The sequence below is a fragment of the Penicillium cataractarum genome (genome assembly GCF_028827025.1).
Source record: "Penicillium cataractarum strain IBT 29864 chromosome Unknown utg000009l, whole genome shotgun sequence".
Taxonomy (NCBI): Eukaryota; Fungi; Ascomycota; class Eurotiomycetes; order Eurotiales; family Aspergillaceae; genus Penicillium; species Penicillium cataractarum.
In genome coordinates this window covers 2,385,320-2,412,377 of record NW_026622745.1, presented here as the reverse complement: position 1 = coordinate 2,412,377, position 27,058 = coordinate 2,385,320, and the positions used below count along the sequence as shown (strand labels likewise).

The window sequence follows — 27,058 nt, the reverse complement described above, 5'->3', positions numbered from 1 at the left end:
ATCCTCTAAAAAGAATAAATTGAGAAAATTAATAAAATGGGAAATAATAATACAATAGGAAAGGCTGAAGTCAAGGCATCATCTCCATCCTTCCCACAGACCCAAGTCCACTGACTTTCAAGGACTAAAAAGGGAGAAGACCCAGGGTCGATGGACCCATCCGGAGAAAGCCAGAGTAGCCAAACATGGGACAGAGTTTTGACCCGGACGCAGGTCCAGAGGGTTGATCCTCCTTTTTCCAGGCTCGTTTGGGTGCCGGTTTAGTCAATCTACAAAGTAGATTGATTGTTTCTCAGCAACCGATGGTCTACGGGCCAATAATAGAACGGAATCAGTCTTTACTCTCTCGCTTTCCCCCCCCTTAAATCAGTCATCTAGAATTCTTCGGTCTGCTAGTACTACGTTCTCCATTCACAGTTCACCACTCTCGAAGACCAGTAAATAAAAAAAATAATTTAAATTTCCAAAGTGTGAAAGGGGACGAAGAATACCGGTTGATGTCAGAGCCACCGGGGTCATAAGTGGATGCAAAGCCTAGAAAGGGTAAGTCGCAGAGTAATGTTTACGGAGGTCACTCGTCCCGGTCCTTCAAAGCGCAGGGCGCAGAAAGGGCAGCGCAGCCCTAGAGCGGACCTGGGCGGAGGCCTACTGAGTCTGGCGTTAGCGCGGGTTGGTGGAAGGTGGGAAGGGATGGGGGGAGAGAGAACGAGGAGAGAAGGAAAAAAAACCCTGGAAAAATAATTCAATTAAAAAAAGAGGAACCGAAAAAGCGAAAAATGCGGCAGGGAAAGGGAAAAAAAAAAGAGGGCCGATAAATCAAATATGGAACAGGTTCAGCAGTTCGGAGGACAGATCCAAGACCTGCTGGGGTTCAAGGAAGGACCCATATCAGATCCAATAAATCGGTCGGGTTTAGCGTGGTTGCAACCGTCGGCCCAATGCCTCTTCCCCTTGAAGAGAGAGATGATTACTCATGGCGGTACGAAGTACTGTAGCAAATGACGTACGGAATTTAATTAACTATAGAAGCCATATACGGAGTATACTCTACATCATATATAAGATAGCAGTCACCAGTAAATATACTCTGTCTCGAATGGACCAAAAAGAAGTCACTACTCGCTGGAGAACATAAATAATAACTATAGATAGTATATACTCTAGTGTAGTACTCCGTAAAGTCGCAGAGTGGCCCAAGTTTCCAGTATGTAAACGGGAGTACTCCGTAAGTGGCCTGGGCTGTGAGGGTGCGCAAGCATGTACGCCTCCGTTGCTGCACCAGGTAGGGTTAGAAAGAAAGAGCGGGCTAGAAGACCCAAGACCCAAGACCAAAGAACGCAGGGCTAAGAGAGGGGGGGGGGAAGAGGTTGCCGGGAAGCGCCTACGAGGGTTTGAGCATGGTGGCTGATCACTAGTCGGAGTCGTCACCAGGCGGAAAGGAAAGGAATGGGTGACTTTTGGTAAAACTACGGAGAACTTCATACGGGACTGGACCGGGGTCAACGGCAAAACAAAGCATGTAGTAATAAAATACGAACAAAAAGAAGAGGGCTGGTGAGGAGGGATCGGCCAGTGGGATTGTTGACCAGTAGTATTCCGGTATTTCGTATCGAGTGGAAGATCACTTTCCGGGTTAGGCAGAAGGGATGAAATCGGCCGGTTCTCTTTGATCGGCAGGAAAAATGAGTGTTGTATTGTGGTATGGGTATTGTCACATCCTCCCGGAATGCCTGCTGAGGTAAGCCAATTAGGATAGGATTACTCTCCTTCCTTTTCTTCTCCTCCAATCATATCCTCCCTCACTCATTACCCATCATCCAGACCAATCATATCCCTGTCAATCCCACCTCAAAGGACAGGCAACAATGACTGGTCCGGATCCTGTCCTTCCTGGTCGCTTTGCTCTCTCGGGCCTCTCTGACCTTGCTATCCTCCCTACTCCTGTCCTTTTCTGCCGGAATTCCAGGATGTGAGGATCCACCACCTCTACGCTTCCATAATCCGAGCCACCCGCCTTCGTCCTGGCCTTCCTTCTTCCGACGACGCCCAGAGATGGTCCTTCATGGCTTATGACTGGTCCCCAACAGACTTGCAAAACCTGGCCCCGTCATTTGCTCCTCAACCCAATTCGCCCCACGAGGCCCTGGCTTTTTTTGAGGCTTTACCGACGAAGCCTAGGTCCTTTGGTCCAAAAAGTGCGAAGATGGAGTATGTCAGCTGTCCGTGTACGACGGCCGAATCAATGATCCCATGGTTAGACCATTGCGCACTCTTTCCGAGGCGATCGTCCGTTTCCCTTGTCTCTACCACCAGCCCGCACTAGCCCATGGTCTTGTTCCATGATGCCGATGACTGCAATCATGACACGGTTACCCGGTGACTAGTCGCGTACTCCCCGACAGGCTGTTAGCCGCTCACTTCTCGCTGCTCATTGGTCTTGTCTCCATCTTTTTTTCCTCGTGGGCGTTGCCTCTTTTCCCTTTTTTTTTCTTGGTCATCACCAAAGCCTTGGGTAATTTCCGACTGCGGTGTGAAGTCTGTTCTTCCGACCTTCTTTGATCGTCACCTTTTCCTTGTCTCGGTCTCGGGGGGGGCACATCGCGACTAGCTTACGACCTAGCCCCAACGCGGGCTCCTCTACTTTTTTTCGCCTCCAAGTTAACTTTGCCTAACCCTTCGGACGACTTGCCTTTTCGTTGCTTTTTTTCTGGCTCTTTCCTCCTGGTCAGGGAGGAGGCGATCACGTAGTAAGATTTCAGGATGGGCGTCGATGGACCACAATCTGATAGTTCGGGCCCAGCCACTCGGGACAAGAACGAAAAAGTGCTAGAGTAGATGGCAGAGCTTGCCTTCATCGAATATCGGAGATGGTCCATGCTCTCTTCCTGCAAGCAGCTGGAAGTACTCCGTACCATGACTAGAAGAACGCCAACGGACTATAATCAAAATCCCAATTATACAGAGTACATCAAATACTATCAAAGTATCTGATGTACATCCTCCATACGAGGCTGCTACATATATCATCCAACAACAGTAAGAGGGGGCGGCCATGGCAATGCCGGGCATGCGGGCCTCTCATTCGTCCGATTATCATGTCATGCAACCTCCGACTGCGCTCGCGGATGTCCTTCTCATCTTTTACACCTTCCAAGCGCCGCATGTAAAACCGGAAACGAGCCTTTACTGGCCGCTGCCGGTCTGCCCGCTTTGGGCCCAAATTGAGGGTCGTTTGACACCACTGGAACCCTGTTCAACCATCGTTGCACCTGTGATCCATTTAGCCTGGGTCGGTGTGCTGCGACAACTAACTAGCCCGGCCTCTAATCGTTTAACGGACCGACAGGTAAAATAGTAGGATTTGTACGGAATACAGCTAAATGTAAATCCACAACTAGTTTCGGATCGTTGAATTTTGTTGATTCTGGACTTGGTACTCCATATCGAACAGAGTTCTATAGTACACCTGTACAAGAGCAACTATACGATGGTCCTCGGCCCTAACACCCAGAGTTATTCCGCGGGCTCCATCTAGCCCCGATTTGGCAATCTAATAGGTCGGATCTCGACCAAGACCGGAGTACCAAGTACAGAGTACAACTGTAAGTACCTCTGATCCCCCCTCGACGCGGTCGCGTTTTGAGCACGCGCCTCAAAAGTGACGAGCGAGGATAAGTAATAAACCTCGATGCAAAAATCCCGGTACCATGTCACGCACCCACGAACCATTGTGCATACTGGGCCGAGGATATAGTAGTGTTGGGTAGGTTACTAGGGGTTGTGGATTTGATGCAGACGGGCAATATTTACTCCCAATAATTTACTCATTTGCATGTATAATTTACTTTTCTGATTGACGCCTCCCGGTACTTCATGGCCATCTGCCTTCTACTTTCCAGACTTTCCCATAGCCAAGGTATTTGCCTACTGTAGGGGAACAAAGCAGGCTGCAAGTAGTTGAGCTCGGCTATCACGCCACCCAGGTAACCCCGTTCCATTTGAAGACTGCAAAGCAGATAATGTGAAACTCGAATGGGATGTTGGCGTTGTCAATCTTTGTTCTCTCTTGTTATGTTGCCGCCACTACTTACCTTGCGAGGGCGATCAAAGCCTCGACCCTTTTGAGCGAGTGCGGATCATGTTTTTTTTGTGGATATTCTAGATTGACGGGAGGATAGTTACTTTGTAGTTGAAGAGGGGATATCGAGAGACAAGGTTACTACTGTACTCGCAGTGGACACGCGTTGTTTGCGCGGAGAAAAACCGACCAAAAGTCTTGCCAGTCGACTTGCAGAGTCCACTTTTACCACTGTTTCCCTATTTTTCCCTACGGTCGGATTTGTCTCTGAGCCACCGCCACGATGAGGAGACGGTGGAGTGCTTTGAGAGTCCTTTTTTTGATGGTAATTTTTTTTTACTTTTTTTTCTCTTTCTGTATCATTTCCAGAAACCCCAGATGGACTTGGATAGATGTGGAGTCGTATGAGGAAGACCGGACCACGACCAGCGCCAACCGGTGTCATCACTGGCATGGGCTTATTGCTCCAATAATCCTCCGTCCTCCGTTGAGTTCCAGAGCCGATCTCTTTTTCCCAAAGATCTCGTCCTCTGATTCGCCCGCCGACGGAGACACGGAAAATGGAGCAATCTCGCGCGCCCCTCACGAACAACGCCAACGCCAGGACCAAGACACCGGGCAATGGGACGGAGTTAACGCGGTGCACTTTCGTCACAGCCCATACTCCATCCTCCATATCTCATACAGCCAGTCAGACCCGGCCTGAGATGACCCCCAAGCCTCGCTTGGGGTCTATTGCATGGGGCATGTACCAGATATGCTGCTCAACTCTCCTCTCGTACTCCCCCGTCTCCTCCTACCAGGACTCTCTCCATAACCAACATCTCCACCAATCCACCCAACGAGTCTCGTCTCGGGCAGTGCGATGCACTCGACCCCCCTGCCCAGGCTACAGGAATATCTTCCCTTTTAGCCTTTCCGATCTACACTCGCTGACCTCAACACCGACTCACACCTCTTTCTCAAGACCCAACTAAACCTACCACTCGCCATCCTCTAACTTAACTCACTGATACTAACTTACCCCCGGTCATCAACCGTGGAGTGGCTCCCCCCCCTCCCTCGCACGTCCTAGTGGGGGCAATCGAGCAAATGCTAGTGAATGACGATGACCGATGCAAATGAAGTCGAAATGAAAACGAGAAAACGCCGACAAGCCCGCCGTTCCAAACTGGATCCATCTTCAACCGGCGCACCGCAGGTTGCCACCGATGGCCACCCACGATGCGACGAGTCATCCCGGTTGCGGCACGTAAAAAGCGCCTCGAGCTGGTTGTTCACCGAAATAACCCTAGGAGGTCATCGCCAAACACGATGTCTTCGGACTTGTGGATGGAGTACCTCGTACGTACATTTCTGACTCCATACCCCTGTGCTATCAAGCGCGTATGGAGTATATGGTCGCTTTCCGAGTTGTAGAATGTACATACTACAGTTACTGTGTACCTTTGTCCACAGCTGGAGTACATTATACCTTGTACATCCATTTCCCTGCCCCCAAAATACAATCTGTCATCCCTTTCCAACTTTCCAACCCCCTAGTGAAGTTACCCAGTCACCGCCAACGCACCACAAATTGATCCCAACCGCTTTTGCGCCCACCCCGCTCACCCCCTCGAGCACCCATCTCTGTGCTCCACAAAGGCACGACGGTTGCGAAAAGGATTTTTTTATCGTTTACCGCCGAATCCTCCCCCTGTCAACTACAGTACTTACAGTAGTCCGTAGGCCTCCAGTAGGAGGTTCCTCTCGCCGGTGCACGGAGATATCCACATTTCACAGTTCATCATTCAATTTCACACTTTCCACACCTCCTAACTCGATCATCCTCGCTTCCTAACCTTGCCGAATTTCCTCCGTACCCTCCGTAATCAATAAACCTTCCCATCTCCTTCCTATGCCGTTATAGTGAGAAGGCGCGCAATGGGGTTCCCCGTACACAGTCCTACCTGCAGATTAGATGAAACCATCTGTCACAAGGACGCATCATGGATTCTGGACCTGCGAGGATGGAAGTCTCCCCTTCCAGGCTTATTTTTTTTTTGCTTTTCTTTTTTCTATCCGTTCTCTGTTAGGTTTGCATTCTACGCTAGTTATTGCAGACTATCAAACTAACGACTCTGTGTACGAGACTTGGTAGTATGGGAATTCTAAATTAGAAGTCCGAGCTGGATTTGATGAGGAATTTCTGAAACCTGAACTACTACTTCGATGATCTATCGTGGTTATCGCGTTATCCATACGGAGTACTACAGTATGCACTACTAATTTCTGGGATATGATCGCAGCCACTATGATGACAACAATGAGAAATTACTCGTGTCTTTTTTTTTACTTCTAGAATGACCACGATGATCATCATTTAACCAATATAATTCCAATTTCCTTTAATCGCCCAGGATGATCACTTTCGCTGCCCGGGTTCACAGCCAACTTTTAATCCTCGACTATTGGGGGCGCATGCAGGCTGACCGCGACCGGGTCATGATCCTCCTCCTCGATCTTCCCCGTATACTCCGTAATCCGTCACAACCAGCTTCTGGTTAAGTGAAAAGTTTACTTCTGGGGAATTCCGGAGGAAAGGGTCCGTCATCGGCATCGGTAATCAGAGACACTATCGATTCAACCAAGGATACGGAGACATTCGTTGAAGAAGGCTGTACTGTACGGAGTTCAGTCTATCCGCTTACAACCAAGAACGCCCCCTTCTGCAACCACCCCACGCCTCCTTCATCTGCACGCGGAAGGGTCACCTATCGTGGAAGTCATCCGAGTTTTTTTCAAGTCCTCGTATATTACTACACTAAAGTACTCATTTCAATGTCTATGTTGTTTCACCGTAGCGCCAGTGCCAGTGCTAGCTTGTTCCTGAGCCTTTGAAATGTCCTTTGCCGCCCATAGCTTGGTGATTGGCTAACCAGCTAGTCTGGGACTGGGAATCTACGGGACGGAGGTCTGCCGCAAAGTACGGGATGACTTGGTCCAAACACTTTGTACCAAAGTACAGGTACTCGGTACACGAGACGAGACCGTTGGCGTTGGCGTTGGATATTGGTTAGGGTAAAGCTGAAGCCGATCACATTGAGCACGTCCATTTGGAAAAGAGACATACCCCGTGCACGCTAACCAAGCTTCCCCCTGTAGAACTGATTTAATGATGATAAATTTGGTCGGTGCATTAAGTTTCGATGATTTATTCTGATTAACCGCGGTAGTTGTAGCTAGGCAATGTTGCCCTTGTTTTTTTATCAATTTCATAATAATTAATGATCCGTGAGCGATCCGGCCTGCTTCATTACACAACGGGCGGGGCCTCCGAGCCCGCTTATCACGGCAATCCATCAATCATCTATTTCCTACTCCGTATACATTCGAAGTAACCTGTCTCATGCGTCAGCAGTTCATCCTGAACCTCCCTTTTTAGCTTTCCTCCCTTGTCCTTTACGGACTTGTACCAGGCTGTCTGATTTCACGCATGCGGGTGTGGCCGCTTCTTCGATGAGCCTGGCTTGGGTCCTTTTTACCTGGCTGGGCTCCTTGCATATCCGGTAGGTTGTTTGTTTTGTTTTTTGTGTCTTGGTCGTCCTTGCGGCTGGCTGGACGCCCTGGCCACCCACGATCTCTGCTGTGGTGTGTATGGTAGATTCAGGGTGCGCTTTACACAGCCTGTTGGGACGGCTACTTGTGATGCCGATCTGGCATGGACAAGACGCAGTCGCAGACTCGGTATCAGACGGTGGTTCACATCATCCACAGTTTGTGGAGACATTGTGAGGCGATATCACCGCGCTGCCATTGTTTCCTTCACTGCCAGAGTTCCGACTCTTCCGTTCAGGAAATCGTGATCAAAATTAGTCAATGCTAGGAGGACATCTCCTCCCACAATATTAATGTAATTACCGAGGCTGCACAGTGGTTTGATATACTCCGAAGCTATGACTCGGTGAAGATGCTATTTGTACCTTTCATGGGAGGAGGTCTAAAGGAAACCCAGAAAAAGAAAAAGCAGAGAAGGTCGGTGATGTCCCAATTACTTCGTACCAACTAACCCTAGCCCTTGGTTCGTGTTGTAACATCGAACGCGTCGACACACCTCACATCTCCCCTCGCCTCGCAGTCAGCCCTGGCCCCCCCTCCTCCAGCAGGGGGGTGTCAAATGACATGACTCGCTGCGAGGGTGATCGTGAGCACATCTGCAAATCATTTCTCAAGCCATCGTATCACTCCCTGCTATAAAGGAATAATGTCTAACTCTGGACCTCACGTCCGATGCAGTTCATGGGGGCGTAGCAACTGGGATAATGGAAAAGTACCGACATGACTTTGGTCTAGCCCCAAGACAGTCCAGTCCAGTCACAGGTTTCAAGATAGATGTTAATCATTTGATTGTCATACTTTCCACCCTATAGGAAGTTTGATTGCACACAACCCCAGTTTGCCTCCCGAGTCGCTAGGGTTGGACCGGACTCCAGGTTCGAGACAAGGACAAAGACTTGTTTTGGATGTTGCGGGTCGCAAAAGGCAACAAAGACCTCCTCGAGACGTGGGGCCTGTGGATGGATCACGTTCCGTTCAAGAAGCTGCTTCCAGGCTGCTTCAGCCGTGCAGGGGCCCTTGAGGAGCGCCGATAATAAAATGACCAGAGTAAGTACGTGCTCTTGAAAGGATGTCTGGAGTTAGGAGTACATATTCGTTGTAGATCAGTATACTCCGTACTTCGAATAATATTTATCTCGGTTTGTACTTGACTGGATCCACCTCAACCGAGAATGAATCATAAATACTGTAATGAGTCATTGACGCAATCATATTATTAGTTAAATAGTCAGACAAAGGACTTGATATTATTACTGTAGTGAATGTAGTAATCCGTGGGGTAGCCTGGATGTGGTTGTTTTAGTAATGCCATTCTGAACAACCCCAAGCACGGTCCAATCATATACACAATCTAGTCAAGCCCCAATCACCTTCGCCCCAAATTATGCCATGCAGTCAGACACCGTCATCGCCCGGGTTTCGTTGAGAAACTGCAAAAGACATATTTCATCTTCGTCGTGTTTGCCCTCGCCAGTTTGACTTTTGGTCAAAGAGTCTTTGACTTTCCGGTGCCCCGGGGAAGTCCCAGCCCGCTTTGATTCGAGTTCCCAAGGCCGTTTTTCTGTTATGCTTGCCCCCGCCCGGCTGAAAGCGTGGCTCCTGGAGTGGTCATTGAGGTCTGTTAGATGCTGGTACCGTATGGAGCCGAGGTTTAAAGATGGTATGTACGAATTATGCTGGGCAAGGTAACGGGCTCCGTAAGAGGCACCAATAGTAAGCACCGTGTCCGTTATGGTTGTGGGGGAGAGAACGAAGAGTTACGTAGTGTTGTCTCAGGCTGACAGGCTCCAATCCATTATTTTGTACGGAGTAAATGTGTGCTGATCATTAAGAGAAAATAGAAACATTATGGGCCTTTCATGGAAGTCTTAGGCAATTAATCAGATACAGGTATAGCCACGATAGGCAGATTCGACAGTTGGCTGTGAGCTGGTTTGTAGTCGAGTCTAGACTTGGATGATTATGTTAACTCGAGAGTCATCTATGATTGGAAGCATGTAGGCAGTCGTCATTATTCGAGACATGTTAGCGCGATCATCCTAGTCTACCGACCTGAACTCCACATGAAGCACAAAATCATCACTACAGTACTACTGTATACTGCTGCGACAATAACGGGTCTTGCAGCCCGGAGATAATGAAAATTCTATTCTTCCGCCTACGACCGAGCCGGTTCTATTTTCGCCCATCTCAACTTCCGTCTCTACTTTGAATGGGGAATCCAGTGGAGTCAACGACGCGTCCAAGAGCAAGTCAGTTGCTATGCGGGACTATGGTTGGACCTACACTATACTGTTATCTTAGTTCCGAGTACGCGGTATACTCCATACTCCCACAACACTCACAAATTCAACAGTGGAAGAAAACTATCCATAATTCGTGCGACCTCTGGAAAGATCACATTCCCGCGAGTCTCCATCCGTCCACATCCGGTATGGCCGCCATCATTCTTTACCCCCTTCCCGCGGAGTTTCACAGGCTCCTTGGAAATGCGTTGCTTCCAAAGCCGATCAGTCTCGACTATGAGAGGCAAGCCTGCCTAGAGATTCTCGTCGTCCATCTTTGCGCTTTCCGTCGCCGACCTGTCCGTGGTTATGCTGTCGAGGCTCCCCGGTAGAAGGTTGGAATATTGCAATGCCAAAACCACTGCCAGGCACAGTCCAAAGTGATCTGCCAGTTACATTTTCAACGGAACCCTCAGCGAAAGCCGATTTCCATTCTTTACCTTTCTACCAATCCCAGGGCTCAGGTTACTACCAGCAAGGCTCTCCCAAAATGTGGACATGAACCAAAGCCTGTTTGGTCCCGTCTTTGGCTAGATCGGCCACCAATCCCAGATCGATGATCATATCGAATTCCCTAAACCGCAAGGTTCATTTCAACAACGGTCGGCGAAAATTCTAACCAAGATCATCTGAAAACATCCTACTTTTGTAGGACCCCAAGCGGGGAAATTATTTGAGATCACAAACGGCTATTCACAGACTCTTCTTTGCCCGAAGCATGCTGTGGCGCGCAGTGACAAGGACCTGGAAACTTGGGTGAGCCACCGGGTGATGATGAGAACGATGTCACCATTATCTTCGTATCGAGATCCTTGAGATCAATGGACCCAACAACCTGGCTCGAGCTCCCCGATCTCGCCCAAGAGGAACAGCCCGTCGGGGCTTCCACAGATGGAGCAGATGGAGCAGATGAAGGTCAAAGGCTCTAGCCACGCAGTCACCCTCTAACCATTGCGAACCGGCCTAGAGGATTCTTCGGTTTGGCTTTGCAGGACGCCTGGAAATGGACATCTTCCTCCGGGACTTTGCCCTTCGCGGCTTCGCCACGAATTCATGTAGCTGTCCAATCTCGGCCTTATTCGGATGTCCTGGACTTGGTCAGTAGATGTGATGTCTGACAGACATAGCCGCGCTCAGGATGCTGGATACTTAGCTGACGACTGGGCTTGCTGACAGTCATTAGGAATTAATCTGTTGCTCGCAGGAACGCTGCAGGTCTTGGGTGCGGCGGATTCTTTGCTCCAAACTCATTTGGCTTCTTTTCTTGCCTTCGGCTATCGCGCCTTGGTGAATACCGGGTAGACTGACTTGCGTTATTTGCGACGTAATCTCGATTGGAAATTCGTGTTGCTGCTATTGTGGATTTGACCAGATGAGCAGAATTTCCCCAGCAGTTTCGCCTAGCATGCCTACCTCTCCTCGACCGGTGTGTAGGCTGATTTTCCGTGATTTTAATACTGACCAGCTGTCTCTCTAGTTCTCTCATTACTATAAGTCTTTCTTCGTAGACCTCCAAGGAGCCTAAATGACCGGCTAGCTGTCCTCGAACTAATCTTGAGGCTCAATGAAGCTGCCATTTATGCGGCTGCCTTCTTTGTATTCTGATCAGATATGCCCAAGGCTAATCGTTCTCGTTTCTTTAGTAATGACTAAGGTCCATAGATATCTGGGCAAAGAAACCAAAGGCCTGAATAACTCCCACATAAACATGCCTTGAGACCCATGTGTTTGTGCGATCTGTTATTGCATATACGGAGATTTTAAAGGGTCTCTTATTCCTGAGCGTTGCCCCATAAGCACTGTTTGCTGTTGTCATCAAGATATTCGCCCGATGTATATTCCTGGATGTTTGACGGGATCCTTGAAAATATTGCTGGTCTGTCAGTTCACCTACGACTCTAATTTCCTTCAGCATATTTGTTGTTTGTTTCCAGTCCAGTCCCGTCACTTCCTTGCTTGAGATATACGTACAAAGCATTGCGAGGCACGCTCCCATAGAGATAGCAATAGACCTTCTCTTTGGACTGTCTCTGTGGAATGAAATTCCTTGTGGTGTTGTATCTATACATATTTAGCTACATAGTCTAGTAGACACGCAGCAACACGACTCGACGCTCGGTCAAGGACCATTTCTGCACCACCCGAAAGATTTGCAGAGTTCAATCAAGGTCAATTCAATAATTCAGCACAGCATGACAAGGCAATGGGGACAAGCTTAACACAATATATTCTACAACATGCGAGTGACAAACCAGATATTTTTGTTCTGGCGCTCACTTTAGCTATCCCAAGTTCAAAGCCAAGTTGATAAAATACCCTAACCAGACATATCATCGGTCTTCGTAATGGGAATGAATCACAAACAAAAATGAACGAACAAGTCCAGGCTACAGGCAATGCAAGTATCGAACGATACAATCCAGCTGCCTGCATCTCGACAAGTCAGTTCTTTCGAAATCCTGTCCGACTCGGAGTCGCTCAAGTTGCGGGGAAAGCCAGGATGCTTGCTCCTGCACAATTAAGCGATGCAGCTTGTTTCAGCACGGTGACTGGGCCAGAATATGCAATGATACCATCGTACATAAAAGGCATGATGAAACAAACACACATGAAGTCAAGGGAATCGACCCAGGTCTGGGCCTCAAGATTGTTCGCTTTGAAACTGAACTAGATTACGAGTCGAGAAATATATATGCTATTAAGGTTGATACATCAGATACATTCCAGCTTGATGAAATGTGGCTGTCTATTGGAAGGGACCTATATTCCATGTTCTCCTTGATAATGACGACGATGTCGAGTTTATACTATGTACACTAATATTAGACCTACAGATTCCTACATCGGGTTAGTACATTGATTGAGAGCACTGAAAGACATGGTATGGTCTACATAGATCACAAATCAACGAAGGGCATTGAGAACCATACGCATCTAGGATCGTCCGCCACGGACAAGCTCAACAAGCGCCTGATTCGAGTTTCGCAATACGTCAGTCAGTTCGAATTCGATATTTGTCAACGTTCCAGTATATCAAACCTCTAAGCTAACAGCCTTTCTCAATTCCCCTCTGCCGTACCTGTGAACCCCGAATCGAACGTGCTCGAGGAGATCGTTGACGCGAACCTGGTTGAAGCGGACGTTACTCTTGTGGCTCAATTACATGACTGCAATCCTACTCATGTGGAAGCGCTTCGTCGAGGATATCAGGTCAACTCAGTGATGGCCAAGTTCTGGCGCAACACGTATGGCGGGTCGGCGCTCTCACACGCCTTCGTCTGGTTTCCTCTACACTTGCCTAAGGTTGTGGAGATCGAAATAGCCATATACATCTCTTTCTATCGGTGATGAGTGTCTATCTAACCCACCTGAGTTTTAAGCTCCTCTTACTTGCTTTTGAGGCCCTTTTCTCTGGATTTCAACAGAGCCTCAAACGACACCTGTTAACAAAGAGCTCGACATGAAATGTGCTTAGTACTCGTACGACAGACGCGACTGAGAACCAAAGGAGCCCGCCAACATCCAAGAGCTGGTTAATACTCCCCAGCACGAATTTGAGGATCCCCCAAGCCCTCCCGTTGATCCATCTTCCGTACCGCAAGGTATATCCATCTACATTCCGAGTTCACATCGATTTCCCCCAAGTTTACCTGCCCAGTAGCTACAGTTCCTACGCGTCATCATCAATAATTGCTATTCAAAATTCTTATCTTTAATCCCTTTCATGTTCCGCTCGGCTGGAGACTGAGCTTTCCGAGTCTGGCAGGACTACCTATCACTGGCCCGCTTAGTCGGCCAGTCGCGGTCAGGTACCCGGTCAAGTAGCCCAGAATGATCATCATCTTTCCCCTTTAAACTTCGTTTGCTCTGAAAAGTCATCTCGCATGTCAAACTTAGCCTAATCAGTGTAGCTCCTGCTCCACTCTCAGCACTACAGTATTGGTGACCTCGATAACTGTGGAGTACTCTGCTCCCGACTAAACTTTATAGAGTCCGAAAGATAACTCGATAGAAAATTCTAAAGCTATTCCGAGAGCCAGTCCAGAAGACCTTTAGAGATATCATCTAAGGGATATGCGGTTAAAGTGTATCTGGCTAGGCTAATTCTCCAATCACTAATCCGTAGATTTAGACCTTTGGACGGAGATGAAACCAACCAAATTAGGCCTAGTCTATAGCGTGAGCTCATTTCTTTGTCGTGCAAGTAACAAGATCCTACGTGGATGGCATAGCTATGACTACTACACAGCTAGACCTACCCGAGGACGGGGTTGCTGTGACTATCCTCCGTGCCAGCTTCCGTGGAGAGAAAGACTTGGTGATACCCGAGTCTGAGCTGAAAAGAGTTGCCGAGGATGGATATTTGGAGCGAGCAGAGTCTCCTACGCCGTCTCGATGCTGACATGTCCGTTGGCCACCAAGCGATAGGAATCATGGAACACATCACGGACGCGTTGATTTGAAATATTTCAGGGGACGTGCGTGGCCATTCGAGGCTAAAGTCAAGGCCTCGAAAATGTTATTCGCGCTAGACTGCCGATGTCTCACGTGTTTATGCTGATGATTGTTCTACTTGAGACCCTGGAAGGTTGCTTGACTATCGTGGGTCTCTGGATAATAGCATTTCTGCTTTGTTCGGGCCGTTTTTTCGCCCTTCCGTTATTTTCCCCCTTCTCTCCGGTCCTGTTGCCCTAAGCACGAACCCTCGGGCTGACTAGCCGACAGGATGAATGTCTGACGATTTGATGGCTTGCCGGACGGCCTGTTAGTGCCGTCGCACTCATCCAACGGAGAAACCCCCTGGTGGACCTGGTGGGGGCTGTTTTCGACAGGCCAATGGCCACGGCAATTTCCGTCCGGGGGGAAAAGAATAATCTGGGGGAAGAAGGTTCAGTTTAAGTGGAGCACAACCCCCGGAGCGTCCAGTAATGGGCCATCGCTTCGGCAAGGCTCGTGCTAGTGTCTTAAAGCAGACATCGGCCCTTGACTCCTTTCCTGAACTGATCTAGGGTCCTTCTGGTTCCTGTCACCAAGACTATGGGCCCGACCTCGGAGCCAATCACTTCCACAACCCAAGCGACGCCTTCATTCCTCTTAGAGATGGACGGCTGTCTCCCCGGCTGCTGACCGTCGCGAGCCCGGGTCTTAACATTGGTCAGGCTCATGTCGTTCTCCAATTGAGCCTGAATTCAGTCGCAAGACCCTGGCCACTTGACAAGACAACCCCGTCGGCCATTGGCTTTGCGCAAGACCCGTAAGCTTTGCCATGAGAATTTGGCAAAGCTTGGTGGAACCCTCTCCAGCTTTATCCCCCCATCTTGATCGAATGACCGGGGTCAAGAGATCTAGGGCCTTGAAAGGATGAGAGGGTCCGACAATTTATCCTATTTTGCCGCTAGAAGAGACCGGTCCTGCAGCTTCGTCGCAACGAAACATTTCCCCGCGCATTTAAATACTAAGCGACTGTCAGCCACGAGGGTGGATTTTCAGATCCTGGCAGATTTCACAGATTGGGCCGCAACTGGTTGCATCTTCGATCAATCCTATTACTTCTTTTCAATTCGTGTCAAGACTTGACTGATACACGCACAATGGGAAAGGATACATTCACTCTCGGTGGCCGAGAATGGCCAAAGGTGACATGGTGGAAGATGAAGGGCATGCGCTTCGTCTATCTCACTCTCTGGGCAGCCATGATTACTTCTGCGACCAACGGTACTTCCCTCCTCCTTCCTGCGCCATCGCGACAACGCGACTAACAGAATGACTAGGCTACGACGGATCGTTGATGAACGGACTGGAGGCTATGGACTCTTGGAACGAGTGTGAGTAATTCCAACTTGAATAATAAATAGCTCGTGGCCATGGATCTGACAATGAGACGATCTAGCCTATAATCACCCAAAGGGCGCTACCCTGGGTCTCTTGGCAGCCGCCATGTCAATCGGCTCCATGCTTTCAATTCCCGTTGTCCCATACGTTGCGGATATTCTCGGTCGTCGTGCCGGTGTAGTTGTGGGCTGCGTGATCATGCTTTTCGGTGTTGCCATGGTCTCGATCGGATACCGTATTGCGCTGTTTGTCGTTGGCCGTGTCGTCCTTGGTTTTGGTCTCGGTATTGCCCAGGTGAGTCGGACAATAGCCTCATTTGTAGTGAGTTGATCACTGATGCCGAAAAAAAATTAGGAATGCTCGCCCCTTCTTGTCACCGAGCTGGTGCATCCTCAGCACCGCGCAGTCTACTCGTCGATCTATAACAGTCTGTGGTACGTGGGCTCTCTCATCGGAGCCTGTGTTGCTTTGGGTACGTCGGATAAGTGACATCGAAAAAAAAAGAGCAACTCCTAACGTGACGGTTTAGGAACGAACCACATCGTGGGCAGCGCATGGTCGTGGCGTGTCCCTTGTCTCTTGCAGGGAATTCCATCCCTGTGCCAGTTGGTTTTCATTTGGTAAGAGGCACAGACACAGTCTAACGAGGAACGATTTTTCTGACTTTGAGTTTACAGGACCGTTCCCGAATCACCCCGTTGGCTCATTTCTAAGGGCAGACTGGAGGAGGCAAAGAAGGTCCTGGCTTACGTGCATGCCCAAGGAGACGAAGACGATGAATTGGTCAACGTTGAATTCGACGAGATCCAACAGACCATCGAGCTGGAGAAGGAATTCGAGGGCAACAACTGGACTGAATTCTGGTCTACTCCTGGCAATCGCCACCGCTCTATTATTCTGATTTCCATTGGTTTCTTCTCCCAGTGGTCAGGCAACGGCATCGTGTCATACTTTTTGCCTCAGGTGAGTCATGGAACAACTTGTAATAGATGGTACAATGGCTGATCAAATTAGGTCTTGGACATGATTGGCATCACCAACAGCAACACTCAACTCACCATCAACTTGATTCTGAGCGCAGTCAATGTGGTTTCCGCAACTGGAATTTGTTTCTTCGTCGATTACTTCGGCAGACGCAAGCTCTTCCTGACATCCAGTGTCAGCATGCTTGTGTGCTACGTGGCGACTACCATTGCCCTGGCCCGCTTCAGCGTGTCCGACGCCGCCGGTGTGTCCAACAACAACGCAGCCAACGCCGTCATTGTCTTCATGTTCCTCTTCTACATTGCCTATAACATTGGTTTCAGCGGCATGTTGGTTTCCTACTCCTCTGAGATCCTGCCGTACCGCCTCCGTGCCAAAGGTCTTACCCTCATGTTCTTCTGTGTCGACCTCAGTCTCTGGTTCAATCAATATGTGAACCCTATCGCGCTGGACGCGATTGGCTGGAAGTACTACATTGTGTACTGTGTCTTCCTGGTCTTTGAGATTTTCGTCGTCTGGAAGTTCTACATTGAGACTAAGGAGATTCCCCTGGAGGAGATTGTCAAGAAGTTCGATGGTGACCGAGCTATCCTGGGTGGTGCGGCTGCTTCTGAGAAGGTTCAGGAACTCACTGGTGCTCATGGTAGATCCGCCTCCGCGGATGGTGGTGAGAAGGCGGTTACTTCCCAGATTGAACTGTAGATTGGCTGATGGCTCAATGCACTGGATCGAGATGACAGTCCATCGCCCCTATGAGAGATGAATGTCATTACAAGTGTACTTTTGCTCCTTGAAGGAGCATTATAATGTTGTTGTTACTATTTTGAAGAATCTATCCTGCCTAATGGCATCCCCCTCCTACTTCTGCATACAATGTTAAATCTAGTGATAGCGGTTGTGGTTCTTCATGAGCTCGAGAGTGCATGTTAAACCACACGTACATGACAGGACAATTAGCAGCATATTTTAGCTTAATCAAGTATCTTGGCATATCTGACTTTGTGAAGTTGTCCCGCTACTCAGTGCCCTTGTTATTGCTTTCTATTCATGTCCGGTTTACAACCTCTTCTAGTATTAACGACGATCTTTTGCAACTGTTTTGATGTATAGAGATGCATCGGTTATCCATCCCTTATTCTAGAACTCGCAGATCGGCACTGTCAAGCCGCTAAGATTTGCCGAAAAAGCTAAGGCGCTGGTGCATCTAGCTCTAGCCCCCAAACGTAAATCACAAGCGAACCCTTATCTCCAGCTCACATACTAAAAGTGGGACGCAATGTTAACCATCCTCGGCCGTTAATTTTCTCGGTATTCACTTTAATAAGGTTTTTTCGGTAGGGTAAATATTATTTCTCCATGCAGAGCCCATTGAACTTTGACCAATTCAACATACCTGGCTCGGAATGCCCACTCGGTAGGGGTCAATATTGATCCACCCACTAAATTTGATATACTTCATGGGGTATTAGGCTATAAGAACACTCTAAAAGATATTGAGCATATTAGACGATTATTGTAGCCGGTAACTCGGTTGAAATCAAAAACATACATCCTACTAGAACCTGTAGCCAACGCTTTTACTAATTCCGCCTAGTCCCTCTTTGCTCTTCTGCAGCCGGCTTTAAGCGAAACTGAGGCTAGTGTAGTATGCTTAGCCTTTTTCCACCAAACATCTTGGCATACCTATAGCCTAATATCCACATGCTCCTCCGGAGAATAGACGTACCCAGGGGTGTTAACTTTCGGCCAGCGAATGAGCGATTGAATATTAGAGGCTAGTAATAACAGGCGACGTGCATTTGCGGGGAAGTGTAGAAAGCTTAGGCCAAAAATTTGTTTATATAGCTTCAAAATTCTCTATGAAAATACAGTGCTAAGCAATCACCACTCTTCCACTTTCAAGCTTGTCACCATGCGTCCCTCTCTCATCTTTGCGGCCTTGCTGGCCGGTGCGTCCCAGGCCGCACCTCACTCTTCCAATAGCAATAGCAACAGCATTGATCTCAATAAGCTTGCTCAGCGCCGGGGAAAGCATTGGTTTGGTACAGCGGCCGATATTCCTGGAACTGCTGAGACCACCGACGCCGCGTACCTCAAAGTCCTGAAGAACAACTTTGGTGAAATTACGCCGGCAAACGCAATGAAGGTATGTCCATGTTGGAATCCTCCCTTGGCCTGTTATTTGTTCCTCCATTGACATTCGCATGTCTATCTAGTTCATGTACACCGAGCCAGAGCAAAACGTGTTCAACTTCACTGAAGCCGAGCAATTCCTGGAGGTGGCCGAGCGCTTCGGTACACAGGTTCGATGCCACAACCTCGTCTGGGCTAGCCAGGTGTCCGACTTCGTCACATCCCAGAACTGGACGGCTGAAGCTCTCACTGCTGTGATGAAGAACCACATCTTCAAGACTGTTCAGCACTTTGGTCGACGCTGCTACTCGTGGGATGTAGTCAACGAGGCTCTCAACTCCGATGGCTCATTCTCTTCAAGTGTCTGGTACGACACTATCGGCGAGGACTACTTCTACCTTGCATTCAAATACGCACAGGAGGCATTGGCTGAGATTGGGGCCAACGATGTGAAACTTTACTACAATGACTATGGCATTGAAAACCCGGGTACCAAGTCAACTGCCGTTCTTAACCTCGTCAGTGGACTCCGCCAGCGCGGTATTCGAATTGACGGTATTGGCCTGGAATCCCACTTTATCGTGGGCGAGACCCCTTCTCTTGCCGATCAAGTCTCTACGAAGCAGTCCTACATCAAGGCTAATCTCGACGTGGCTATCACCGAGCTTGATATTCGTTTCTCGACTGTGCCGTACTACACGGCTGCTGCTCAGAAGCAGCAGGCTCAAGACTACTATTCGAGCGTTACTAGCTGCTTAAATGTTGGTCCTCGCTGCATCGGTGTGGTTGTATGGGACTTTGACGATGCTTATTCCTGGGTTCCGAGTACTTTTGCTGGCCAAGGTGGTGCCTGTTTGTTCAACGATACTCTCCAGGCAAAGCCGGCGTACTACGCTGTCGCCGAGGCCCTCGAGGGGAAAGCTTGCAGTGTATGCTAGATAGAGTCCCACTAGATAAGAATTGATCGTGAGCCGTTTTGGCCATTAAGTGAGAGCGTTGTAATAGTATAACAAATCAGATCTCAAAGACACTGCAGTGTATATCATGTCTATGCAGTTACTCTTACCGGCAGGCTTGAGGGGTTAGTCAATTTTTAGAGCTTCTATCACAATCTCCTAGACTACTTGCAAAATTGAATATTGGACATGTAAAAGGCTATATCGTAATTGATCCAGCTAGGAGTTAGACTGTAACGCTGCCCTCTCAATACTGATTCTCAAACTACTGAAGATGGTCCCTGGCGGTGGGCTAACGCATGGTTTGACTTAGCTCGAGCAGACCTACAAAACAAACGGATAGTGAAATACAAGTGGGATTAATCGATACGAACACTTAATTATTCATGCCCGGTTAATCAATCTTTTGCGTAGTTCTCTCTGATGCCCCTTCAGATTGTAGGGATTCTTAAGTGAGGTTAAGTGTACGGATATATATCTCACATCCAACAGGAGGCACCAATTTCAGATACAATTAGTGGATATAGAAATAGTTGGGTTATGGTATAAATATCCCCAATAGACAGATGTCATGTTAAGCACATCAATTTACGTCGACTTTACCCATTGTTCTTTCGACTCGCAAGCTAGGTATCGGTATCCTCGCCCCAGGTCACGTGATCGATAGTGCATCAGGTGGTGTCCGATGCAGCCTCACTCGCAATGATTGCCCACTTTACTCGCAAAACCGCATCATTGATTTGGCCGGGCTTGTATTTGTGGGATTGCATATTTTGAGACTGCGGATTGATTTTAGGGGGCATATTCCTACCTTCCTATCACCTGCCTCGCACGCTATCACTCCTGTCCTCCCCAATTCAAAACAAGGGGGCACACGGTGCTGTCTCAACCCCTCCCATAGCCCTACACAAGAAATTGAAATTTCAAACTACGCTTTGACTCTTCTCTTGTTCTTCTCTTACCTCTACTTGAGCCTGAGCAATCATGCTGTTATGGGGCATGACTCGGACGCGCCTACGCGTCACAACAACCTCAAACCTCTGGCGGCGAGCCAAGAATGCATACTCGACTAAGGGTGCCAGCTATGGTTCCGGCTCTCGCTCCTACCCGAATCCGATCAGATCTATTGTGATTGCCAGCGTGATCAGTACACCTGCCCTTTGGTGGTTGGTAAATACCAAAGACAATACCACCCGTGATGATGCGCCGCATCTTGAAACCCCCCAGCTGAGCACTGGAAAGTCGAGCCCGATCCTTCTAAGGACCAAGTGACACGCATCATATCTCAAGGTGCTTATTCTCATTTGGTCCAAAACGTGGATGGCGTCATCAGATACGACGGTGCTCAATTGCCCTCTAACAGCCCTTGCGAGGACCATTTTACCCATGGCAAATTTCCTTCGCCGTGGAATCAAGGCAATACCTGGATGACATGGGGTGTTTTTGATGGTCATGCAGGGGCTCAAACGGCGGAATTGCTGAAGACCGAACTCATGCCTTTTGTCCGACACAGCTTGAGTCAAGTCAAGCCGGTCTCGGACGGAGTGTCTGATGGGCTGGTGCAGCGCGCTGTCGTGAACGCGTTTTTGAATCTCGACGATTCCATCATCAAGACTGCTCTGGAGACTTCCCAGAGCCAGGAATCGTTATCGGAGAAGGTAAAGAAGCTAGCGCCCGCTTATTCCGGCTCTTGCGCTTTGCTGTCCATGTACGATCCTAGCACGAGCACACTACATGTGGCGTGTACCGGTGATTCGAGAGCGGTGCTAGGACAAAAAGGTCCAGACGGTAGATGGAACGCAACGCCATTGTCGGTAGACCAGACTGGCAAAAACGAGGAAGAGATCGCCAGACTGTACAAGGAACATCCTGGCGAGCCAGACATTGTCAAGAACGGACGGGTACTGGGGATTATGGTCTCAAGGGCCTTTGGCGATGCGCGGTGGAAGTGGTCATTGGATTTCCAACAAGAAATACAGCGCAAATTCTTCGGTCCATCACCTCTGACACCCAGATACCCCGTTCAAACGCCGCCATATCTAACGGCCGAACCGGTGGTGACCAGCACCAAGCTCAACACCGGTAATCCGTCTTTCCTGATTATGGCAACGGATGGATTGTGGGATGTGCTCTCCAACCAACAGGCCGTCGAACTCGTGGGCAAATGGCTGGAACGAGGAGCAGGCGAGCAGAGAAGCAGCAACCCAGAACCACGATATGAAATGTCCGACTTTGGTGAATTTGCCAACGAGGAGAATTGGAGATTCGAGGAAAAGAGGACCACTGTTCAAGATGACAATGTCGCTGTGCATTTGGTGCGTAACTCGCTTGGCGGAAATCATCATGAATTGGTGGCAGGCCGACTTGCTTTCGATTCACCCTCCTCTCGACGTGTACGGGACGATATCACAGTGCAAGTGGTATTTTTTAATGGCCCGGAGCCTAAAAAGTAATCAGTTGTGGAAACCATAGCATTTCAAGAATATAGAAGATATTTAAAGGAGGGTACCCAAGATTGTCGTCCTGCCGCTGTTGTAACTGATCTCCAACATGGCTATCAAGTTCATTTTTTGGTTGTTCTGAAGCCACACTACGTTAGATACTGGAGTAACGATTTCGAACGTATCCAAACAAATCTCAAAGCCTGTCTTTTGGTGGTAGCGGTCAAATTCGGCTGGGAACAGCGCCAGCGATAATCGATAGATTTATACAGAGGTCACTTTGGAATGTCACCTCGCGCTTGAAATAATGACGGTAAAGATTCCAGAGAGCTTATTCTTCCAAAACCTTTTGTCCATTTTGATTTTGACATCGTCTTTTCGACCATGAGGGAGAACTGGGGCAAGGATGGTAGCCTCGTAGCACCAATAGACACATGACCATACTAGTTTTGCTTTATGACTATAATGCGCCGAGTCCTGCCGAGAGCGCGCATAGTTCGGGCAGGGCTGAAGAGGGGGCGGCAGGAAGAAATCGGGCCGCGAGGGGAATGACAAGGACAGGGTGTGGACCAAGGGAATACTTTCCCCAGATTCTACGAATAAGGAAAGTTTAGTCCCCCCTCACCAGGCGTTGTGTCAGCGAGGAGAAGCTAAGCTTGATCTCGTCGGGCGCCGCGGGTTCTTCCGCGGGTGATATCGGGGAAATCGGAGGAGCTCGTAGGTCATTAGGGCTAATAGTAATGGGAAAAGGAAATTTCAATAATAGCATAGCTAAATGGGATCAATTTTTGAACGAGAGGGAGGATATTATTCTCTGGTTTTTTATGTACAAAGATATACTAATAGATATAGATAGAGCAAAGACCTATCACAATAGCACCGCTAATATTACCGAGTTTGACCAAGTTTTTTTTCTCCTCAGCGGTTAATTACTCCTCACCGGGCATCCCCTCACGTCTCCAATTTTGCCCTTTTTGCAATTTTTCTTTTTTTGCAAGTTCGGTGTCGAGCCTTTTGCCGCTACGGGGCCCAGAAAAAACTGGGTCCCGAGTTCGCAGCTCCATAGTAGTTTAGCTTGTGAAAGCATGAGACTGTGAGAGTATAGTCAATAGGATTCAATTCATCGATAGAAGGAAGATTAGAAATATAATAATAAACGTAGAGAGATAATACAAGGCAATAGGAAGAGATATATCAGTCATATCAAATCCCTTCAATATATAGTTACAGTTACAGAAATGAAGTCATTGATTTTCTCGGGGTCGGACGGCAGAAAAAGAAAAAAGCTCTTTTCCCTGGTGGCCACACCGATTCGCCCAAAGCAGCACATCCACCAGCTCGCCATTCGCCCTTATCGAGAGATTTTCGGTTTTTTTAATTTTTAGCACTGGATTTTCGCCTGGGTCACTATTATTATTACACCCGAACGCTATATCTTTCCCAATTCCTCCCTTTCCCTTCAGATTCCCCCCCCAGCTTTTCAACGCTCCTCCCTCCCCCGCTGGTGTGCTCTTTCCACAGCCCCCATAATGGCTGGCACCACGCTAGCAATGCGCTCCATGGCCTCTCCCTCCATCATGAGGCTGTCGGCCGTGTCGCGCCGCACCCTTGCGACCACCTCCCAGGCCATCCGCCCGAAGCCGCTTCGGTCCAATGGCCTGTCTATCGCGCGCGCTGCTCGCCGCGGTTACGCTGATGCTGCTCCTACTCCTTCGCCGGCTCCCAAGCCCAAGAAGCGTTTCCGCGCTCTGCGCTGGGCCTGGCGTCTGACCTGGCTGAGCGCTCTTGGTCTGACCGGTGCTATGGCCTATAGCATCTACGAGCTGCGTCATCCCGAGGAGCAGTACGAGCCTGATCCGACAAAGAAGACTCTGGTCGTTCTTGGTATGTCATGATGCGCGATTTACGGTCGCAATCTCGGTCATCTGGCCGATACCGATAGGAATTGACTCACTAACGCTTACTCTGCGTGTAGGTACCGGCTGGGGTTCCGTCTCCCTGTTGAAGAAGCTCGACACTGAAAACTACAACGTCGTCGTCGTCTCTCCCCGCAACTACTTCCTGTTCACTCCCCTGCTGCCCTCATGTACTACCGGTCTGATCGAGCACCGCTCGATCATGGAGCCCATCCGTAACGTCCTCCGCCAGAAGAAGGCCACCGTCAAGTTCTACGAAGCCGAAGCTACCAAGATCGACTACGAGAAGCGCGTCGTCCTGATCAGTGATGATTCCGAGATCAAGGGTGACATTTCTCACACCGAGGTTCCCTTCGACATGCTTGTGATCGGCGTTGGTGCCGAGAACGCGACTTTTGGTAGGTGGTCCTGATGCGACAGAAAATATCTTTTCAATCAGAGGCTGACAATGCTGGTTTAGGTATCCAGGGTGTCCGTGAGCACTCGTGCTTCCTGAAGGAGGTCACTGATGCTCAGAACATTCGCAAGCGTATTATGGACTGTGTCGAGACCGCCATGTTCAAGGATCAGACCGAGGACGAGGTTAAGCGCCTGCTGCACATGGTTGTGGTCGGTGGTGGTCCCACCGGTGTCGAATTCGCCGGTGAACTGCAGGATTTCTTCAACGACGACCTGAAGAAGTGGATTCCCGAGATCAAGGACAACTTCCACGTTACTCTCGTCGAGGCCCTTCCCAACGTTCTTCCCATGTTCTCCAAGCAACTGATTGACTACACCGAATCGACCTTCAAGGAGGAGGAGATCACCATCCGCACCAAGACCATGGTCAAGAAGGTGACCGACAAGTTCATTGAGGCCGAGGTTACCAACCCCGATGGCAGCAAGTCTCTGGAGACTATCCCCTACGGTCTGTTGGTATGGGCTACCGGTAACGCCGTGCGCCCCGTTGTTCGTGACCTGATGAGCCAGCTCCCCGCCCAGAAGAACTCCCGCCGCGGTCTTGCTGTGAACGAGTACCTTGTTGTCAACGGCACTGAGAATATCTGGGCTGTCGGTGACTGTGCTATTACCAACTATGCCCCTACCGCTCAGGTTGCCGGCCAGGAGGGTGCTTTCCTGGCTCGCCTCTTCAACACTATGGCCAAGACCGACACCATTGAGAAGGAGCTCCAGACCCTCTCCAACGAGCAGTCCCTGGCTAAGACTGACGAGGACCGCAACCGTGTCTTCGATGAGATCCGTGAGCGCCAGAAGCAGCTGCGGAGGACCAAGCAGATCGGCCCCTTCCAGTACTCCCACCAGGGTAGCCTGGCCTACATTGGCAAGGAGCGTGCCGTTGCCGATATCAGCTGGCTGAGCGGCAACATTGCTAGCGGTGGTACTCTTACCTACCTCTTCTGGCGCAGTGCCTACCTGAGCATGTGCTTCAGCTGTGAGTTTTTCCCCCGTGACAACAACTTTCTAGATATTTGCTAACCCTTTTATCCCAGCCCGCAACCGTGTTCTCGTCGCTGTTGACTGGATCAAGGCCCGTCTCTTCGGCCGTGATGTCTCCCGGGAGTAAATACTTCAATACTCCATTCAAGTCATGCCTTCTGTGACAGCCTCCCCCTCTACGGCTGTCCATTTCCTATCCTCTTCATCGTCTCAACACACAAACTGACCTGTCTGTGTGTCCCTTCTTGAAACGCCACGCCGCCTCCATGCCCTCTTTGCTCCTCTTCCTACCCACGCCCTGGGATAGACATATCCATTACTTGTCCTTGTTTGTGATGACCTGCCATTGGTACCTGCCCACTTCTTCCCTTTTGACCTCTCATTTTGTATAACCACGCCACCCCAGATTCCAACATGGGATGTCCAGACCCCGCTTGGTCTGGGGATTGGAGAGGAAAAGCATTAATTTGGCCCTCTTTTCTCTGTCTCTTGTGAAGTTTTCTCTTTTCCTTTTCTTTGGGTTGTACGCTATGGGTATAGATAGACCGGGTCATGGTTTGTTGTTGTCTGCAACTTTCCATAATTATCCAATGAATTTTGTTTTTATCATGCTGCTCTATGATTCTTGGATTTGGACGCTGGTTACTCCAGCTCGATTCGACCGTATCGCAAAGGACCACTGGAAGCATTCGCTCTGGCATAATGGCGCATGTCGTTGCTACATCCAGATCGCAGGCCACCCGGCTTACTCACTCGGACTGTCATATCCAACGCTAGACCAACAACGCCCTAGCGGAAGTAAACATAGAGTTGAAAGCAATCTTCGACGATACCCGCGTGGCCAGTGACGCATTCTCCGGAGTCAACACTTCATGTTTCCCTATACTTAAGTATAAATACCGAATAAAGCCCACCACTAGTCAACCGAATATCCCCGAAATTTCAGAAGAGGAACTTGATGGGCAAGCAGTGCGATATCGGGCTAGTGCAAAGCATTGGCTTTCTTCTGTGTTGAATGACCTATATTCAATTCGTGAAAGTCTTTATGTATAAGCTGTGGGATTAGGGTCTTGTGACAATAATTCGGCATTCTATTGTTGCCGTGTTGGTTCGGCGTATTTAACTTGAAGTTGAAAACTCAGGTCATCATTGTATGATGAGATAAATGAACAGATTATAAATTGCCAGAAAGGTAATTATTGGGGCTATCTGCAGCTAGAGAGAACTTATTGATTGTTGAGTCATGCGAAGAACCTGGGCATCTTTTTAGATAGCATCCAGCTATATACAAAAAAGGACCACACAAATACCCATCAAACGGATATTTAGGTCTTAGCATAAAGCTCACTCAGCGTCCATAATTAGCTGCGAGACTTGTGGAGCGGGACTGACAACCTGA

General features: G+C 49.0%; 5 protein-coding genes across 5 annotated transcripts; all 5 read left to right on the top strand.

Moving 5' to 3' along the window:
• Positions 1-12,744: 12,744 nt before the first annotated feature.
• Positions 12,745-13,308, top strand: N7496_011466 (uncharacterized protein; the record flags this gene model as incomplete). Its single annotated transcript, XM_056704379.1, has 3 exons — positions 12,745-12,760; positions 12,857-12,959; positions 13,014-13,308. 3 exons carry the CDS (start codon positions 12,745-12,747, stop codon positions 13,306-13,308), a joined length of 414 nt encoding a protein of 137 aa, XP_056550339.1.
• Positions 13,309-15,551: 2,243 nt separating this feature from the next.
• On the top strand, positions 15,552-17,478 carry N7496_011465 (sugar porter family MFS transporter; the record flags this gene model as incomplete). Its single annotated transcript, XM_056704378.1, has 7 exons — positions 15,552-15,675; positions 15,732-15,785; positions 15,851-16,086; positions 16,147-16,264; positions 16,322-16,412; positions 16,470-16,755; positions 16,807-17,478. 7 exons carry the CDS (start codon positions 15,552-15,554, stop codon positions 17,476-17,478), a joined length of 1,581 nt encoding a protein of 526 aa, XP_056550338.1.
• Positions 17,479-18,688: 1,210 nt separating this feature from the next.
• On the top strand, positions 18,689-19,847 carry N7496_011464 (endo-1,4-beta-xylanase; the record flags this gene model as incomplete). The annotated part of the gene is made up of 2 exons (XM_056704377.1): positions 18,689-18,922; positions 18,993-19,847. 2 exons carry the CDS (start codon positions 18,689-18,691, stop codon positions 19,845-19,847), a joined length of 1,089 nt encoding a protein of 362 aa, XP_056550337.1.
• Positions 19,848-20,849: 1,002 nt separating this feature from the next.
• Positions 20,850-22,318, top strand: N7496_011463 (PP2C family serine/threonine-protein phosphatase; the record flags this gene model as incomplete). The annotated part of the gene is made up of 2 exons (XM_056704376.1): positions 20,850-21,035; positions 21,098-22,318. The coding sequence occupies 2 exons, from the start codon at positions 20,850-20,852 to the stop codon at positions 22,316-22,318; spliced, it is 1,407 nt and encodes a 468-aa protein (XP_056550336.1).
• Positions 22,319-23,835: 1,517 nt separating this feature from the next.
• On the top strand, positions 23,836-25,786 carry N7496_011462 (uncharacterized protein; the record flags this gene model as incomplete). Its single annotated transcript, XM_056704375.1, has 4 exons — positions 23,836-24,190; positions 24,282-24,620; positions 24,683-25,654; positions 25,713-25,786. 4 exons carry the CDS (start codon positions 23,836-23,838, stop codon positions 25,784-25,786), a joined length of 1,740 nt encoding a protein of 579 aa, XP_056550335.1.
• Between the last annotated feature and the right edge of the window lie 1,272 nt (positions 25,787-27,058).